Source organism: Antrostomus carolinensis, unplaced genomic scaffold (genome assembly GCF_000700745.2).
Source record: "Antrostomus carolinensis isolate BGI_N321 unplaced genomic scaffold, ASM70074v2 scaffold20754, whole genome shotgun sequence".
Lineage (NCBI taxonomy): Eukaryota > Metazoa > Chordata > Aves > Caprimulgiformes > Caprimulgidae > Antrostomus > Antrostomus carolinensis.
In genome coordinates, this window is record NW_010310358.1 from 41,656 (window position 1) to 58,383 (window position 16,728).

Consider the following 16,728-nt stretch of genomic DNA (forward strand, 5'->3'; position numbering starts at 1 on the left):
TCATCTGTCCCTGTGCAACAGCCATGCTCAGAGCTGCTCACCAGGTGAGGACACAAACTGGAGACAAAAATATGACACTTAAGTAGAAAGAGGTGATTGATGACAGCACCATGTGGGAGATGGGACAGGTTCCACGGGGGAAGGAGACAGAGGTGGCAGTGAGAACAGGAGGAGGCTGGAGCAGACAGTTTGTCCTGATTGAGGTACCAGCAGAGATGACCACAGCCTGCTCCTTGGCTGAACCCCTGTACTGACATGCAGCCTTTGCACACCAGCTCTACTAACAGAGTCACGTGCCGTGGTTGAGAGGAGAAAGGTGGGGAAAGGAACAGGGAACAAATTTGTAAGAGGGTGAGCTGAGTTGCAATTTTCTGTAATAAGTGTTTCAGTGTTAAACCCACTCATCTGGCACTCCTGTCCTTGCACAGGGAGGGACACTGGCCAAATAACTTGGGCACAGAATGGGACCAGCTGTCCCAGCTGACACTGGAATTACAGTGTTATATCCCAGTAATTACGTAGGTGTGGGCCACAGCCCTGCAGACACATTCTACAGGGAAACCAGGTGGCAAAGGAGCTCTAATGTACCCCAACAGGAACACGTGGAGCCAATGTTCCATGCCAATTTTGAAAAATCTTACAATTTTCAGGCTTAAAACCAGAATAAATGCAGAAACCCAGGAACTGCTTGAGGCTCAACTAAAGTCTGACTTAGGAAAGCAAACAAAAATACCTAACCCATGGGCCAATTCAAGCCTTTTCTTGCAGCATTAGTTTTTTGACAGCAACAGATGGGTTCCAATTCAGTTTCAGAACACTTTGGCCTCTGTAGCAGAGAGAAAGTCTTACCACATATTTTTAACCCTGTCACAATGCAGAGTAAGAGAATTTAAGTCGGGTTCAGTGGTGATTTAAGCTGACCTACCTGGGTGTACTGACACAGAGCAGGAGCAGCAATCACGTGGTGAATGCCTCTGAGCTGTAATGGTGGCACCTAGAAGACGCACTGTAAGAGCTACAGGGACAGTAGGTTCTTGGTGTTCAGACAGATGTTCAAGGAAACAGAAATAGACACATGAACACAGTGGAAGGGTGTTACAACTGCCTGAACTCTTCCATTAGAAGATGTATTTGAAGCTTAACAAGTTCTGAAGGATACAGTACATCGACCTACCTTTCACTGTACGCAGTAATTTTATTGCCTCAGGTTTCTCCCTTGTCCCCCAAAGACCTAGAGCAGACACCACTATGTGGCTGATGACAGTCCAACAACTTTTCAGTCAGGAAATGTCTGATCTCCGGGAACGCAGGTGCAGGATCTTCAACAGGGCAACATTCATCAGTCTTTAAAAACCTGTCTCCAATTGCTGGACTCAGTGCAGGTTCTACATTCTCTGGAGCAAGTGTGCAGGCTGTTGCTCTACTGTCTGTTGTCTTTGGATACGTTGTGCGCCAGCCAGTTCACTTTGGTTTTCCAGCTCTCTCGCAGGGCTTCGTTAAACTTCAGTCTGAAGTGCTTCAGTGCCTCCTCGTCTGTTTTCCCCAGAGCTAAGGAATCCTGAAGGTAAGAGGCAAAAAATCAGAATGGTCTCACTGAAAATGCAATTGAACAATTAACTGCTCAACTACTCAAGTGTTTACTTGCTAAGAACTTACTCCATTGAAAGGAGCGCTGAGTAGGGAACCAGTAGCCATGAACTGGTTTAAGTAGTTATTGTAATTGCACAGGTTTTTTCCATTCTGATAAATGTGGGGAACAGTAGATTTTAGTGCTCTAGTACAAAGCTGCTGTCTTTCAGTTGGCCAGGGCAGGGTTGTTATAATTTTAGAGGTAAGCTTGGGAGCAGGAAAAAATAAGACAACCAAAGAGCTCTGTCTCCTTCCCTGCAAGCTGGTTCCACAAGGTACCTACTGCCTTTGTGCTGAAGAACCTGAAGTTATTTCCTGAACACCAGCATCTGACATTTCTGATGTCCTGCAAACGAACCATGGACGTCTACTCAGGATTTTTGGAACTCATTTGCTTCAAAGAATATGTCCTCACCCACTGAACTCCTCCTCCCTGAGCTACACGATCAGGTATTCAGTTTTAACTATATCTGGACTCTGCTTCTCTTACCTTTAGATACTGAATGTCTTTAGAGCAGCTGAGTTCTGGCAGGCCAGCAGCTTTCATCAGTGCAAACAAGTGCAGGAAGAGAAGACCATGGCGCCTCAAAATCATATAGGCTTTTTCACAATAACCCCTGAATCTGTCCAGAAAGGAAGATGAGGCAAAGGAATGAAGACTGCCAGCTACAGCATTTTATAAAGCCAGGCTAGGTATTACTCTGAAGTCTGCTGTCTGCATTGATGGCTACAAAGCTCTTTCACTGTCTCTAACAGGTAGATAATGATTTATTTGCTTTCATGTGTATAGGCAGCTATCAGCTACATAGCATTGGTGGAAATAACTTCTGAAATTCAGAGCTTAAAAAGCTTAAGTCAAGTTTAAGTGCTAACACTTACCTTTCAAACTTCTCATTGTTGTTAGTTTTTCCTTGCTGGATGACGTGCACAAAGTCGTAGGTTAAGATGAAAGGAACTCGTTCTCTATTAATACCAAATTTAGTCTTGAAGTTCCCCAAAAAGTGACCAAAATCAATATGGAACAGCTGAAAATAAAGAAGAAAAAAATTGTTTTCAGAATAGCATCTATTTTAGCTGATGAGTGCTGAGTTCTCTTCACAGTTACCGTATTCAAAAGATACTACAGGATTTTGGGAGGGAGAAAAATGACATCTTCCATGGCACTTCTTTGGGAAAAGAGGGAATATTTACTTGCCAAGATATTCTCTAGTGTAATTAGATGTTGGATGGGACAGAAAAGGCACTTACCTCTTCAGTACTTGGTCTATCTGAACAAATGTCAGGTTTTTGTAAAGCCTGAGTGTGTCACTAGTAGAAGCAGAAAGAACTACACTGGGCACCCTACCACTGCAGTCTGCAGTCCTGGACAGTGTGTGGAAAGAAGACAGATGTCCCAAGTTGCTACAGAACTGACTTGCTCAGGGGGGCGCTTTGTCCACACCTCTCTTTTTTTTTTAAATACCGAGCCAGTCTCGCAGAGCTGTAAACCCCAGAGATACCAAACCCCAGGCTGTGTCTCGCAGGGCATCAGCTCCCCCACGTGGATAAATAACTGAGCGGCCCCTGCTCTGCACAAACAGTTCTGTCAGCTCCTTGCCCAGCATTTTTTTTTTTTTTTACCCGAGAGATACAAGTCTCAAAACATCAGCAGCCCATTTCTTACTTTCAAATATTAACTAACTAGCTGACTTCCCTGGACCTGCAGGAGACTTACCTTGCACCGTCTAGCACAGGGCTGTCTGGGCTTTGTAGAATTCACAATTAAACAAAAAGACAGCTGTTACTGAAGTAGTTTAGTACACGTCCTGTTACCAAAGGGATTTTCTTTTTCTTAGTTTTGCCCTTTGTCTTCCAAACAGTGTATGAGAAGATACAAACTCTGGTAACTGTTCTTGTGGAACAGAGATGTATAGGAATCAGTACAGGAATCAATGGGAAATTAAAACCATGCTGAGCACTTGCATTCATTTAAAAAAACCCAAACCAAACAAAAAAACCACCACCTCACATTTTTTCCAGGCAGAAGACTATAAATACATCAACTTGGGTAAGTAACTGAGGATCTTACCTCGTAATTTACCTAGCAACTACAAGCAATTTGTCTTCAGGACTGATAGCACAAGTGCTTGAGTTTGCATCTGCAGCCAATTTTAGGTCTGAGGGGTATGAATTGCTCCACTGTAATTTCAAAGTGGGTATTAACAGCAGCAGTTGATGGCAGTGATGCTTACAGAATTGTAATTCAAATTATAAAACTGTATTTACCCTCTTAATGATAGAAGCTATTGAGAATATTTGTCCAGTCTGGCTCTGGGCTGGAAGGTGAGGTACATTCCTTAGCAGTAGGATTGCACTGGATGTATCTGTCCATTGCTAAGTAGCATTCAGGCCCCTCTTGCAGTACTCCAACAGCAGCAGTGAATCCCATACCTGTCCAGTTTCCCGGATCATGATGTTGTCACTGTGCCTGTCACCTATCCCCAGCACATATGTTGCCACGCAGTACCCAGCGCAGGAGAGAGTGAACTCCTCTATGGCTTGTTCTAATGCATCACTGAAGAGGGTGAGAAAAAGATTGAAAGAGAATTTGACATTGAACACCAGCACTTCACTGTTTTTACAGCTTCCCCCATAGCAACCTGCAGGAGAAGGTAAGGGAATCAGGTTTGAATGTCTGTAGTGTTCTCCAGAGGCAGCGCTCCCACCCATGCTTTACAAAAAGCAGCTGCAATAACAACTGTCTGCGACTGGAAAGGTCTGGCTAAGGTTGTGTCTACAATCTCAACTAAATCAACTCATTTCTAGATCCCCACAGATCCAAAAGACAAAGCGGGCTCCTAGAATGGTTCGTCTTGGTGCCCTGTTAAGTCTCAGCAGCACCAATGTATTGCTGCTGCCTGTTTCTGTCTGTAGTAAAACCTCGACCTACACAGCTTTTGTGCTGCTTTCTTTCTTCACCTCCCACTTCTGGCATTGTGCAACAGGACTGATGGGAAGATCAAGGTTTGGATCCAGCCTGTGGACAGTGCAACCTTAACCTATCTAAGATCAAAAAACTTGCAAACAGTAACCCAGATGCCTCCATTTCTGCTCAAGACCCAGACAGATCCCCATGACGCCTTCCAGTGTTGCCCTGGCAGTGAAGCAGCCACAGGTATTGTGGGACAGCTTGGAAATATGCACAACTGAAGGAAAAAAAAAATGAGCAAAGCAGAAGCAGGGTCTCCAGCTGGAAGGAAGCAGCACTGAGTAAAAGGTGACTTACCCGGGGTTCTTGGATTTGAGCCAGTTCAGCAGCGCATCCTTGTTGAAGGCTGCAGTGGCCACCATGTTGCTCTTGTTCAGCTGGATGTTGGCAATGGTGTCTGAATGCATGACTACTTCTATCAGGCCCGTCTTGTCTCCTGTGGAGAGGCAGCCATAAGGGGTCATCCTGCAGAGATGAAAAAAACCCTTCCACTGAATTCTTGCCCCAAATTGAGTTGTGTTGACTTTTAAGCTTTCCCTGGTCTGTCCTGTCTACTCTGTATCTACTCCTCAGTTCCACAAAACCTGACTAGCTGCTCAGAGAATACCAGACAGACCTGTCAGGGACAAAATAAGCTTGCAGACAAAATGGCCTCACCACACGTGATTTATCATTGCAGTAGGACAACTGTGTGTGTATTACTCACCTCAGGTCCAGGCCCTCCTGCTTCCAGAGGATGTCCATCAACTGGATCATCTGCAGAGTCAGCATGTCCTGACGAAGATCTGGGCAGCATTGCAAAAGAAACAAGGGTTGTAAGTACCTCCTGTTCTCCCCTCCTCTTGTGCTCTTGCAAGTGGTGCCTGTTCTGCCCCTGAAACAGGCTGCTAGAGGGACCTTTGCCACGTTTGTCACTTGCCAGGTCTAGCTAGTAAAGAACATCAGCACAGAGCAGTGGTCACTAGTGTGGTAACAGCGTAAAGCCACCACACTATTTACCTTAACTGAGACACGATTATGCTGACAGAGGTACACGCTACTTCACTTTGCCAAAGCTCTTCCCATAGCAGTCAGTGTAGCAATTCAAAAAACATCTGTGTGGACACAACAGTGGGCAGCAGCCACTCCAACCCTTCAAAGCTTGCACTGCTGTAGCTCTTTCAGGCCTCTCATCAAGTTTCTTTTTACTGTGCATTTCCAGCTACTACTGTGCTAAAATCTTAATGAAGAGGGCAGCAAGTGAAGTACAGAGGAGAGTTTATATTATCTCCAGATTACTGTCAAAAAACTCAAACATGTGCATGCTCCTCGTTTACACAACATCTTAATGGTCCATATTTAGGCCCAATCACCACAATAAATATTTGAGACCATTATGCTTGTGGAAACATATCCTTTAAAAACTTACCATCTCCATTTTTAAAAATAATACCCACTCCACCACCACCCGTCTCTTCATTATTAAACACAATCCATAGAGGTTTCATTTTGGAGTCCATAAAGGTGCACTGATCCACACTAGAGGAAACAAAAATATTACCATCAGAGTTTCCATCTATTAATAAAGCAGCCATCTAAGCTGCAAATTCAACAGCATCTACAAATGCTAACGGGGACTGGTGACTTGGGGGAGAAAAGAGAACCTCGGGCTAACCAGAAGCCTGGCTCTGCTGTTGGATAAAGCCTGCAGCACCAATTAAGAGATGCTGATATCTTCCTTACCAAACTTCAGCGAGGATAATGTTGGGGTTCAGGGGGGACTGGAGGTGGGAAAGTGCTTCAAGGTAAGTTTCCTGCTTCATGCACATATGCATCATCTCCTTGGTTTGAGGCTTGGTGGCCTTCTGAGAACTGACTTTAACAAAGTCATTCAGAGCTTTCATCTTGTTGAGTGCTTCTCCCTGAAAAAAAGGCAGGGAGGGAACAGGGTTAACAAATAGGAAATTCCTGGAGAAAGTTTCAAAACTATTAAAATCTACTGTGCAATGCAAACCTTGGTTGCATCTCTTACTTTCTCCTCAACTTGTGGCAATTTCACACATTGCAACAAAACTAATTTAGCAGCATCTGCTTGAGGGAGATCTATAATCAATTCTGGATAGTCTCCTGGGCACAAACGCACTGCAAGGTAAGTTCTGCACCAGGAATAACGCACATTTATCAGGCACCAAAGGAAGTGGTGAGGTGCACGCTAGAAAAGGGAGGATGAGACCTACAGCCCCTGCCCTTCAATGCTTTTGGGGAGTTCTGCTTATATAGAAGTGCCACTGAGTCCTGAAAATAGAAGCAGCACTGGTTTGTGGTCACATCTTAGATACAACTTCATGTAGACATGAGTCTCTCACTTCTGAATTAGGTACAGTGATCCTTGATTGATAACGGAGAAGTTTGAGAGTGGGCAAGTAGCAGGGTTACCTGCACACAGCAGCTGAAGGAAAGAGAAAAGTGCACTGCTCTGAATCAGTTGTGATCAGCTCCTACTAAATGGTAACTCATTCAACTCAGCTAATAACAGCAGCTGTCTTTGAACACTTAAAACCTTTCTAGACACACAGTGTAGTCTGGGACATGTGGGGGTCAGTAAGAGAAGAGCAAAGCCACATGTGATGAAGAATTCCAGGCCCTTAATGAGATATGCCAAAACCAATATAGCAGTTAAAAGGGTTTTTTTGTATTACTGATACCATTAAGTTGGAAAAGCTAACAGCTGAGAATCAGCTCCAGGCAAGAGGAAAGTCAACCTTACAGCTAAAAGCAATTTTTACCTGTTTCATCAAAACTTTCATATGATGGGTGCTGCCTCTGCAGTATGCTTCCAGGATCAGGCCAAACCTCAACGCAACTGCAGGAACGTGCATTTCTGACCTAGGGGAAGGAGAGAGGTTGAAGCAATTCTGACTCACTGCAGTGAGTGACTAATTCTGCCATTCATGCCAGCACAAGGACAGGGAGGGGGGGCGAGGAGGGTGCACAAGATCAGCTGCTGTTTAGATTCTTTCTGTGTACTGGGGAGGGAAAAAAAATAAATTAACCCCCCCTGGAAGGTGATGTGGAAGAACTGTTGCTTGAAGGGATGAGACATCTTTCTGGCTGACTAAATTGCTAACCACTCCTTTAAGAACATTACTTAAGGAGTGAGGGCAGTTCAGAGCCTATGGCTCAGAGCTGGCAGGTAGCCAGGGCTGACCAAAGTAAATTTCAAATCACTGGCATGTGTATATATATATATACAGATTCTGAAAACAGAGCCTAATCCAGACACCACCACCAACCACAACAACAGAAGAAAAAAATAGCAAACAAACAGATTTTGTGTCCTCCTGGAATAATCCTTATTCAGTGTCCCAAGTGAAAAGCAGCAGTTTCTGGGTTTTGGTAATCACAGCAAGGAAATCCCACCAATGCTTTGATGAAAGATGCCAGTTAAAGGACAGTAGCCTTTAAATAAATACCCTGGCATCTACACATACAGACGTGCTTGCTGTCTCACTTCAGAGAACAGTGACAAAAACAGTACATGCTGCTTTCACTTGATTGCTGAGAAAAAGCCTAAAACATTTGCTCTTTACCTCAGATGCCAGAAGAGGAAGTGACCAATCTTACGGTTGGATAACGCCCTGTCCAGCAGGAACTTGGTTAATTCACAGTCTAAGTAGGATTCATACTTAAGCACCTGAACAAGCTGTAGCAGATACTGGAACAATTCATGATCTCTGTGGACAGAAAGGAAACATAAAAGACAACCTTACTTGTGTGTACTTGGAAAAAATGTAAAGACAAGGCTGTCTGCCTTGTTCACAGCCCAAAACATAAACAGAAAGGGGCTCTGCATATCCTTTGTGGTGAACACTTACGTCAGCTTCTTTAATGAGTTGATAGCAAAGGAACCAACATAACGGTCAGGAAAGCTAAAATCCAACAGCTCCAAGGCATTCAGGACAGGCAACTCTGGCCAGGTCTGAAGCAGGGAAATCATCTGTAAGGGAAAAAAAGAAATAGCAAAAAAAGGAACAAGGATTTTATAACAATGGATAAAAATCTAAAACTCTACTGATGGAACAGCAGCTCCTTTGTGGGGGGTGTAAACCTTCTATCTTAAACATTACTTATAGATGCCTCAGACCAAGTTTGCCAATACCAAGCTCTTGAAGTAAGGAGGGATGAGCAGCACAGAGGCCATCCCTAACTGATGTCTGATGTTCTCAGCAGCAGAGATTCACTGACCTCCTGAGGCAGCTTGTGCTGGTCTCTCGCTATGAGTTAAAAATATCCAATCCAGATCCTATTTCTGCCATGAATTAAACAGGTTTTTTTCTTTCCTGCAGTTTTCCCTCCTAAGCTGGCCGCCCAAACACACCACAGGAATGTAGATACTGAAAGATGGATCAAAAAGGGAGCCTTAGCTGCCAACCCCAGCATCCTCACCTGGGCAACATCTTCATGCTTGTTCCATTTGGTGATGATAAGCAGCTTTGCCAAAGCTTGTGGGTACTGGTCACGGATATCATATCTCATCTTCCACACCAGGTCTTTCTCATGCTCATATAGCTCAGTGTGGCTCCTCCGCTCCAGTATCTCCTTCAGCTGTAACTTCTGCTCATGGGAATCACAGGAAAGAACATACACAAGACTCAGTCTTGAGTCCCCAAAGGGCTTGCTCAGCCCAGAGAGACCTTATAGGGATGGGGCATGACCCAGGTTGGTGAAAAAAAGCTGGTTTGGGGGTAAGATGAAATATATAACTTGATCTATGAAACTAGGCTTGCACATAGCCTGTACACAGCTGAAAAACTGATGCCAGAAGACTCACCTCTTCAGGATCTTCTGGTGCAGCACGGGGTTGTTCTCCATTCCTCCCCAACTCCAGCAGCTGGGACACAAATAAAGAGTCTGAGAAAGGCTTCTCATATCCCCTGAACTTCTAGTTTGTCATCACTTAAGGCATTTATGCTACATTAGAGATCAGTCACTTGCCATCTCAGGAGAAGGGAATCACACCTCTCCCAGCCTAAGTGCAGTACTGAGCAGGCCCCTCTGCTCAGAGGTTTAACCTAACTGCCCACAGACCACCTTCCCTGGCAGTAACAAGAATGAAAAGGTGAGTCCTTCCCTGCAAAAGGGCACATCTACACACCCATCCAGTTTGAGAACAGGGGCTCTGAGTCACCAAGCTCCAGGCTAACATGAGCCATTCCAGATTCTTAGAACTGGCGTGTGTTCACTGAGCAGACAGCACTGCCCAAGCCACCTTGCACACTGGCACAATCTGTTAAAGCTCCTGAGCCAGAACATGCATCACGGGGAGCATGTGGACATGTCCCTGGCAGAGCAGATCTCCTTTCTTTCCTGTAATGGGCACATTTCTTCTTCCACTTTAAGTGTTTGGCCAGTTGCAGTGACAGATGGAAAAACCCCACACCACAAGGCACATTATCACTCTGTGCTGAAAGGGAAGAGCTGCTACTTTCACTCATTTCCCCTTTTATTCCTCTTCCTCCCTATAGAGCCTGATGCTGCCTGCAGTTTAAAGGCAGCTCAGTTAAACCCATTTTTTAAACAAACGCACCTCAGTAATTCACAGAAATTCACACCTTGGGAAATACTCACTCAAAGGTCCATTAGTTAACAGAAAAAGTCAAATTTTCAATTAACATCTATTCATCAGGTTTGCTTGTAGCTGGTCCCTGTCAACAGCCACCCAAGAGACAGTGCCACTGTATGCTCCTGTGCCAGCAAAGCTAGGGAATTTCTGTGCCTCCCAAGAAAGTGTCCACATCCCCTACCTGCTCAAAGGACGGGTAATACACAGGATGCGACGCAACGCTGGGGAAGCAGATGACCAAGGCTGCTGCGCTCTCTGTGTTGGGGTTGCATTGTACCGTGCCCATGGGATTCAGAAGTTCCCCCTTCTCATCTGAAAAGCAAAGTACAGAAACCCATGAACCATCATCTTCAGAAGCTTTGGACCAGAAAGCAGAGCACAGGCTGCTCCCAGCTCTGTCACTGAGCATTCACTTCATTTTCCTGACCTCTCACAAGCAAAGTATATGTGGCATCTTTGGGACAGCAGCAACCTCTTTATGTCATACATTCTATGCCAATCAAAACAAGGCCTTCATCCCAGCAGGGCTCCAGATGCCACCACAGTCTAGAGCAGTAGTTGTACTGGGTTTGCTAGTCTCAACTATTGTGGCCTCTCCTACAACCTAGTGGACAGCAATGCAGAGTGCAGGGTGTCTCCTGTCATTGTGGTAGAGACTAAAGACACAAAATAATACAGTAGCTCTGTCCTGACATACCTGGAAAGGAGGACCACATGTGCAAGCAGCACTCCCCTGTTTTCAGCTGGTCCTTATAGTCAAAGAGCATGACATTCACCCAGGCAATCGGGCAGTCCTGCAAAGCAAGGAAGGAAGCTCATTTGGGTGCTGTAACTGCAAAAGCTGGATGAAGGGAAGAGAAGAACTAACAAGAAAATGAGATATCCCCATGCAAAGCAAAATGCTCACAACAGCCAGGAAGAGGAATACACATTATCTTGATCTCTTCCAAAACTGCAAATTGCTACACAGAAAGCTACAAGGAGGTAACCTGCCATTCAAGAGTGTGTAGGCACCCCCTCACCAAAGAGTTGCTGTAAAGAATATACCACTCCAGGTAGCCCTGCCTGCTTACCTTGCAAGTTCTCCTAAAATCAGAGTAAAATATGGCATCAAATTCAGATATTTGCAAAAACCTAAGGGCTTTTGTGTAGTGCTGAATGGCACCAAACACTCCCCACAAATACATGTAAAACTTCATAACCCGATGTTTTGCGTAGCTGAAGAATCTCTTAAGTTTCCAGTAATGCCTTGCAACTCTACAATTGGTATTTGAAGAAGCTATGACATATATATACCTCACAGATTTCACAGTTTGAGGGGAGGGAGAAGGACATTAATTTTGAAACGGGGAACACAGAGTTAGCCTGACTTCAGAAAACTATGCAAAGAATATAACTGATAATGGGAAGGAAAAGCATGGCTCCTTTGTACAATAATAAAAGCTACCTATAGAAATCAAACTTTATGCTGACAATCTCCCCCCACACCCCCTAAAATAAACCCCACAAGCCCAACCCAGTCACACAAGCCAGTTTCATTTTGGAGGTGGGAGACTGCAGCAAGTAAAGTGCCTGGGATGTGGCCAAGAAAGAGAACCCGTCTCTGCTCTAACCCGGTTCCCTGCCACCAGGGCAGACAGACACGTTGCACAAGTGACCTAAGATTTCCTGCGCTCGGGTTCCCCAAATGGAACACTTTACTTCATATGACTGTTTCAGCAACACCAGCATTTCACTCAGCTGCTCAGAAAACACCAAGGCTTAAGCAGACACTAGCACAGCAACTTGACTTGCAAAGAGGCTGCGAGGCAAAGTTTTAGTGAGTTTAATGTTTGAAGGGAACCACAGTGAGACATCACCTTGTTCCACTGAGACATCCTAGAGAATGTATCAGGCTCACTCCAAGGTACACCAAAGGACTTGGTGGAGGTAGCAAAGTCAGCATTTTCCCGTAATGCGACAAAATTAATCACTTCCAAGTGGCCTCTCACAAACCTTGGAGGCGATTCGATTAGACTAAGTATCATCAGTAAAATCCCATTTGAGACATCAGCTTCTGGATCACAGAGAAAAGCCAAACAAAACACCACCACCAGCAATAACCTTTTCTAACAGAGTAAATGACATTAAACCACAGCACAGAGCCTGCCAAAACGCAAGGCAAGATTTTTGGTGGATAAGATCCAGCAAAGTAACGGTTCAAAAAAAAAGCACTGCAAGGACAGAAATATCTCCTGCATGACTTACAGAACCACTGAAAGCCAACCCTCTGGGTGACATTAACCCTCTGACTCACCCCCATCAGTCTGCAAGCATGCCTGTTTTTGTGGTAGTAAATTATTTAGTCCCACCTATCTGCTCTGGACAGTCTGCAGAGACAAACAACATGCATGTAATTAACCCCTGAGTACTGTAAGCAAAGCAAGCAAAAAGATTATTAATCAAAAACAAAAACCAGGGTGCACTCTGGCTGTAACCTCCTCTTACCAACCATTTTAAATGAGATCTGGGCACCTTATTCAGAGCTGCAGCTGACCATGTGGAAAAATCCATTTCTGCAGAGCTCAGTGCCAGCAAATATTGTGATTTTCTACTAAGAGCTCACCAGAATGCATCCACCTTTCCCCAGGACCAGGACACACATGAACAAGATCCTCTTTACAACTCAGCTAACCAGGCTGGTTTTGTTTTGTCAATCAGAAGAGCAAGATTTCCTTCCGACTGCTTCAAAACTGAAAATTGTTCCAGTGTGACCACAAAAATGCAGCCTGTCGATGAATCAGATATTCTGCCCAACAAAAGCCTCCAGCAGGAGTTGGAGTTCTATTATTAAGTAAAAAAAAAAACAACAATAAAAAGGTTGATCCTGGTCCTGGCCTCAAAATGTTTCCAGTCTGAAGTCTCCAACCCAGAAACTGGTCCACACAAGCAGGACTTGTGGGCTTCCTGTTGCTCCCCAGACATCAGCGCACTGTAACCCCAAGAACCCTGTTGTTGTCAACACAACAAAGCTCAGTGAACCTCCCAGCAGTGAAAAGGAGCTAGCAGAACCGAGACTAAAACCTCCTGTGATCACATTTAGCAGTCCCTCATTTCTCTGCACTCTAGTAAAGAGGGCATAACAAATCCTCTGTTTAAAGCACAGTAACAGTGTTTTTATGGCTGCAGAAACAATAATTTGCAGAGGAATAAATGCATTTGTTGTTCATAAAGAAAACTCTTCACACACAAAGAGCTAGAGGCATCATGCTTAAGTTACAACACTGGGAAACCAGAAATTCTATTACAGACTGCACTTACATCTACTTCTAGTTACTGAATTATTAACGGGCTAGAAGTTCTGGAATAGAGGCTAGGAAAGTGAGAAATATCACTACAACTCTGATTCAGAAGCTCAAAACAAGAGCTTCCAAAGTGATTTAACACTTTCCATCCTCAGCTTGCAGCATCTGAACAGTAACCTTGAAGACTCTCACTCTCATTTTACCCCACCTAAAGCTTTGCTGTAACCAGTGTGTACATTCCTTAATTTCCTGGCCCTTCTTAACTGTTAATTTGCTCCATGGGAGATTTGCATGAAAGACCTTACTAGAAAGAAGATGCAACCCAGAAGATGGTTTAACCTCAACTATGAAACAAGGAAGTTGCGGAACAGCAAAACAGAGACACTAACACAAATTATTCCTCTTTACATGGATTCAGCTGCTGGGGATGTTTCTTACTCGTCTTTCTGGACAAGAAATCACATTTAAACAACCTTTCCTACAGGCAGCCACTCCTCAGTTTCCTGTTCCTGTTGAATTTACTGGCCATCACTCTGTAAGCTCTTTTATTAATAAAGTCTTCTGAAAGCAAAGGGCATTTGGTTCAGAATGGTGTCCTGGGCCCAGCACTGGCAAGCCTGGCTCAGTCCCACACTGGCTGTACTTACAGCTTTCTTGGACTTCTTCTTGGTGGAACGTGCCTTCTTTGCCTTCTCAATGACAGCATAGAGGGCAAAGCAGAGCCGTGCCATACGGGGAAGATCACAGATGTTAATGTCAAAATCCAGCCTCTGCTTCCACACTGGCTCAGAGCACACATTCACTTCAGAACTTGACACTGTCTTGCACAGCATCTCATTGCCATGGAACAGACCTGCTTGCACCACCAGCTGAGAGAGGGAGAAATAAGAGAATACCATGAATCCACAGGGACTTGACCTGTTTGCTGAAGACATGAGATTAGGAGTGGGACAGGACATCCACTCCCCTGAACAGGATGCCCTATTCCTGCCTCTCTTCTGATTCACTGAGACATTAAGTTCCTTATCTTCCTCTACTCAACTTCAGTAAGGGCATTGTTATCTTTTTCCTTCATGCAAACCTGCAGGAGTTGCTTAATCGTTGCAAAATGCTTGGGTAATCAATTGATAAGAGTTTTATAGGTTTCATCCCATAAAGTCAGGCAATATATTCACCAAACCTTGCCCACAGAGATGCTGCAAAAGCTCAGGAGTCTCTCACGTTGAAAAAGCAGGGCAGACACCACAAGCCGGGCAAGTGCTTATGCCAAAGAGGAGGCAAATCAACAATACAGAGGAAGGGCACGTGTGAACAGCTGAGCCCCAAAACAGGCCCGCAGTGCAGCCCATGGGCCCAAAGCCCATCATGCTTTCTGTCCTAACTTTACCAGTCACCACCTCTCCCATCATTCTCTCTTCTCAGAGGTGGATTGCCCCTCCTTTGCTTTTTGCAGACTTCCCTGCCCCTTCACGCTGCTGTCAAGTGATAGCACCACAGGGCAGCAGCTCTGCTTGCTACTTAGACACTTTCTGCAGGAGAGTGTTTTTAAGAATGCATTGCTCCACTGCTGTGCTGCTGGCTAGCAAGTTTTCTTCCCCTTCCTGTTGTGCTGCAGTTTAGAAACTGCCCAAAGGCTGAATGAAGCATAATGGAGAATCACGTGAGATCAGGCTGTTGGTCCCTGCTTTCCTTACCACACAAACAAGACAAATGCAACTGGGAAAGCCAAAACACAAAACCAAAACCCCAAACTGAGTCAGTACATACCTTCATTCTCTCATCTGCATTGACCTTGCTGCCTTGCACCAGCTCAATGGAGAAAGACTGTTCTAAGGACCAGAGAGAACCATAGTTTGGCTAGAAAGAAAAAAAGAGTTCTGATGAGAAATAGATGCAACAAAGACTTCTCAAGCCAGTGCCAGACCTCATCTCTCATCACATGCTTTCTGCTCCAAAAGAAAAGCACACTGCATTGCATGAAGTCTGTGACAACCAGAGAAGTTGTGGAGGGAGCTGGAAGGTTGACTGGAAATTCCCAGCTCTTAGACACTAGCTAGGAACCTGTCTCTGACAGAGGCAGGGAGAACCAGCTGCTGTTCCCAGACAAGAACAGCATCTCCATCAATGGATGGGTTGAGGGTGACCCCGCTGGGTCACCGTCCCCTTTTACCTTTTTCTTAGGGAGTGGGGGAGGCTTGGCAGGCATCTTCAGGGGGCTGGCAATACAGTTGGTTTGCTCATCTCTCATAGCAATGATAGTGGAGGAGTGTACCATGGTCAGGTGGGGTGTTAGGCCTTTGTGCAGGCAGCTCCGAATGTACTGCAGGGAGAAGACAGAGTCAGCACGGATGAAGGACAGCCAGGCAGGCAAGAGCAGTCATGCAAATCAGAACTGGCTGAAGCAGAAACAGGTGGAAGGAGTAAGGAAAGGGCACAACAACAACCAAAACCCATTTTAATTTATCTCCTCTTGCTTTATAAACCTGCAACTCACTAGACTCATGTTGCCAGAACTGAGAATATGAAGTGCCTTTTATAGTTGGCATTTCATCAACTGACTCAAATGGCTGCATCGAGGGAAAACACTGAGATGGATTCAGTGCTCCCCACAGCCAGGGGAAGGAACACAGGATACAGGATTACTTGCCCACTTTTCAGGAAGAGAACCCCCAGCCCACCATGCAAGCAACCGACATTTCTAGAACTATAATCTATAAATGCATTTACACAGCACTGGGTACCCAGGGATGAGCTTAGATCACCAGCCCCCAAAACCATCAGGATCTGTTAGGTTGCTGGAAGTATTCCTTGCCTTGAGTAGCATCCAGATGCCACCACTGGTGCATTGCATTCCTGTGAACATCACTGCCTCCTTGATGGAGGATAACAGGTCACAACCCACCCTCCCAGCAAGAGGAAGCTATATGGGAACAGACTGATGGATAAAGTAAGACAAAGGGCTCACCTGGAACTGGTACAGTGGGTAGTTTCCATACAGATATTCACATTTCCCATTCACCTGCAGGGTGTAGTCCCCTGGGTTCTCCACTGTCTCATGGCGGAAGACAGTAGCCTGCTTCTTGATAGCATAGCTCATTAACGTGATGGGGAACTCGGCTGGGGAGATCTGGAAAGTGAAGCTCTCCTGCAATCCCAACAACACAGCATACATTGTCAAACACCAGCAAAGGGCTGAAATCAGCACAAGGAGTGGTAGTAGCTCAGCAGATAGGCAACAACATTCC

At 45.0% G+C, this 16,728-nt stretch overlaps 1 protein-coding gene across 1 annotated transcript in view; it reads right to left on the reverse strand.

The window, feature by feature from the left end:
• Positions 1–1,099: 1,099 nt before the first annotated feature.
• The window catches only part of PIK3CD (phosphatidylinositol-4,5-bisphosphate 3-kinase catalytic subunit delta), a 19,343-nt gene continuing 3,714 nt past the window's right edge, over positions 1,100–16,728 (reverse strand). Inside the window, exons 5-23 of the mRNA XM_010166409.1 lie at positions 16,449–16,628; positions 15,654–15,803; positions 15,251–15,340; positions 14,131–14,352; positions 10,897–10,993; positions 10,381–10,511; positions 9,408–9,467; positions 9,023–9,190; positions 8,452–8,573; positions 8,167–8,310; positions 7,363–7,462; positions 6,320–6,498; positions 6,006–6,115; positions 5,304–5,382; positions 4,895–5,062; positions 4,060–4,183; positions 2,509–2,654; positions 2,120–2,252; positions 1,100–1,558 (exon numbers count right to left, since the gene is read on the reverse strand). Of these exons, the coding sequence (XP_010164711.1) occupies positions 1,421–1,558; positions 2,120–2,252; positions 2,509–2,654; positions 4,060–4,183; positions 4,895–5,062; positions 5,304–5,382; positions 6,006–6,115; positions 6,320–6,498; positions 7,363–7,462; positions 8,167–8,310; positions 8,452–8,573; positions 9,023–9,190; positions 9,408–9,467; positions 10,381–10,511; positions 10,897–10,993; positions 14,131–14,352; positions 15,251–15,340; positions 15,654–15,803; positions 16,449–16,628 (2,541 nt within the window). The 3' untranslated portion in view covers positions 1,100–1,420. The remainder of the gene's footprint in view (positions 1,559–2,119; positions 2,253–2,508; positions 2,655–4,059; positions 4,184–4,894; positions 5,063–5,303; positions 5,383–6,005; positions 6,116–6,319; positions 6,499–7,362; positions 7,463–8,166; positions 8,311–8,451; positions 8,574–9,022; positions 9,191–9,407; positions 9,468–10,380; positions 10,512–10,896; positions 10,994–14,130; positions 14,353–15,250; positions 15,341–15,653; positions 15,804–16,448; positions 16,629–16,728) is intronic.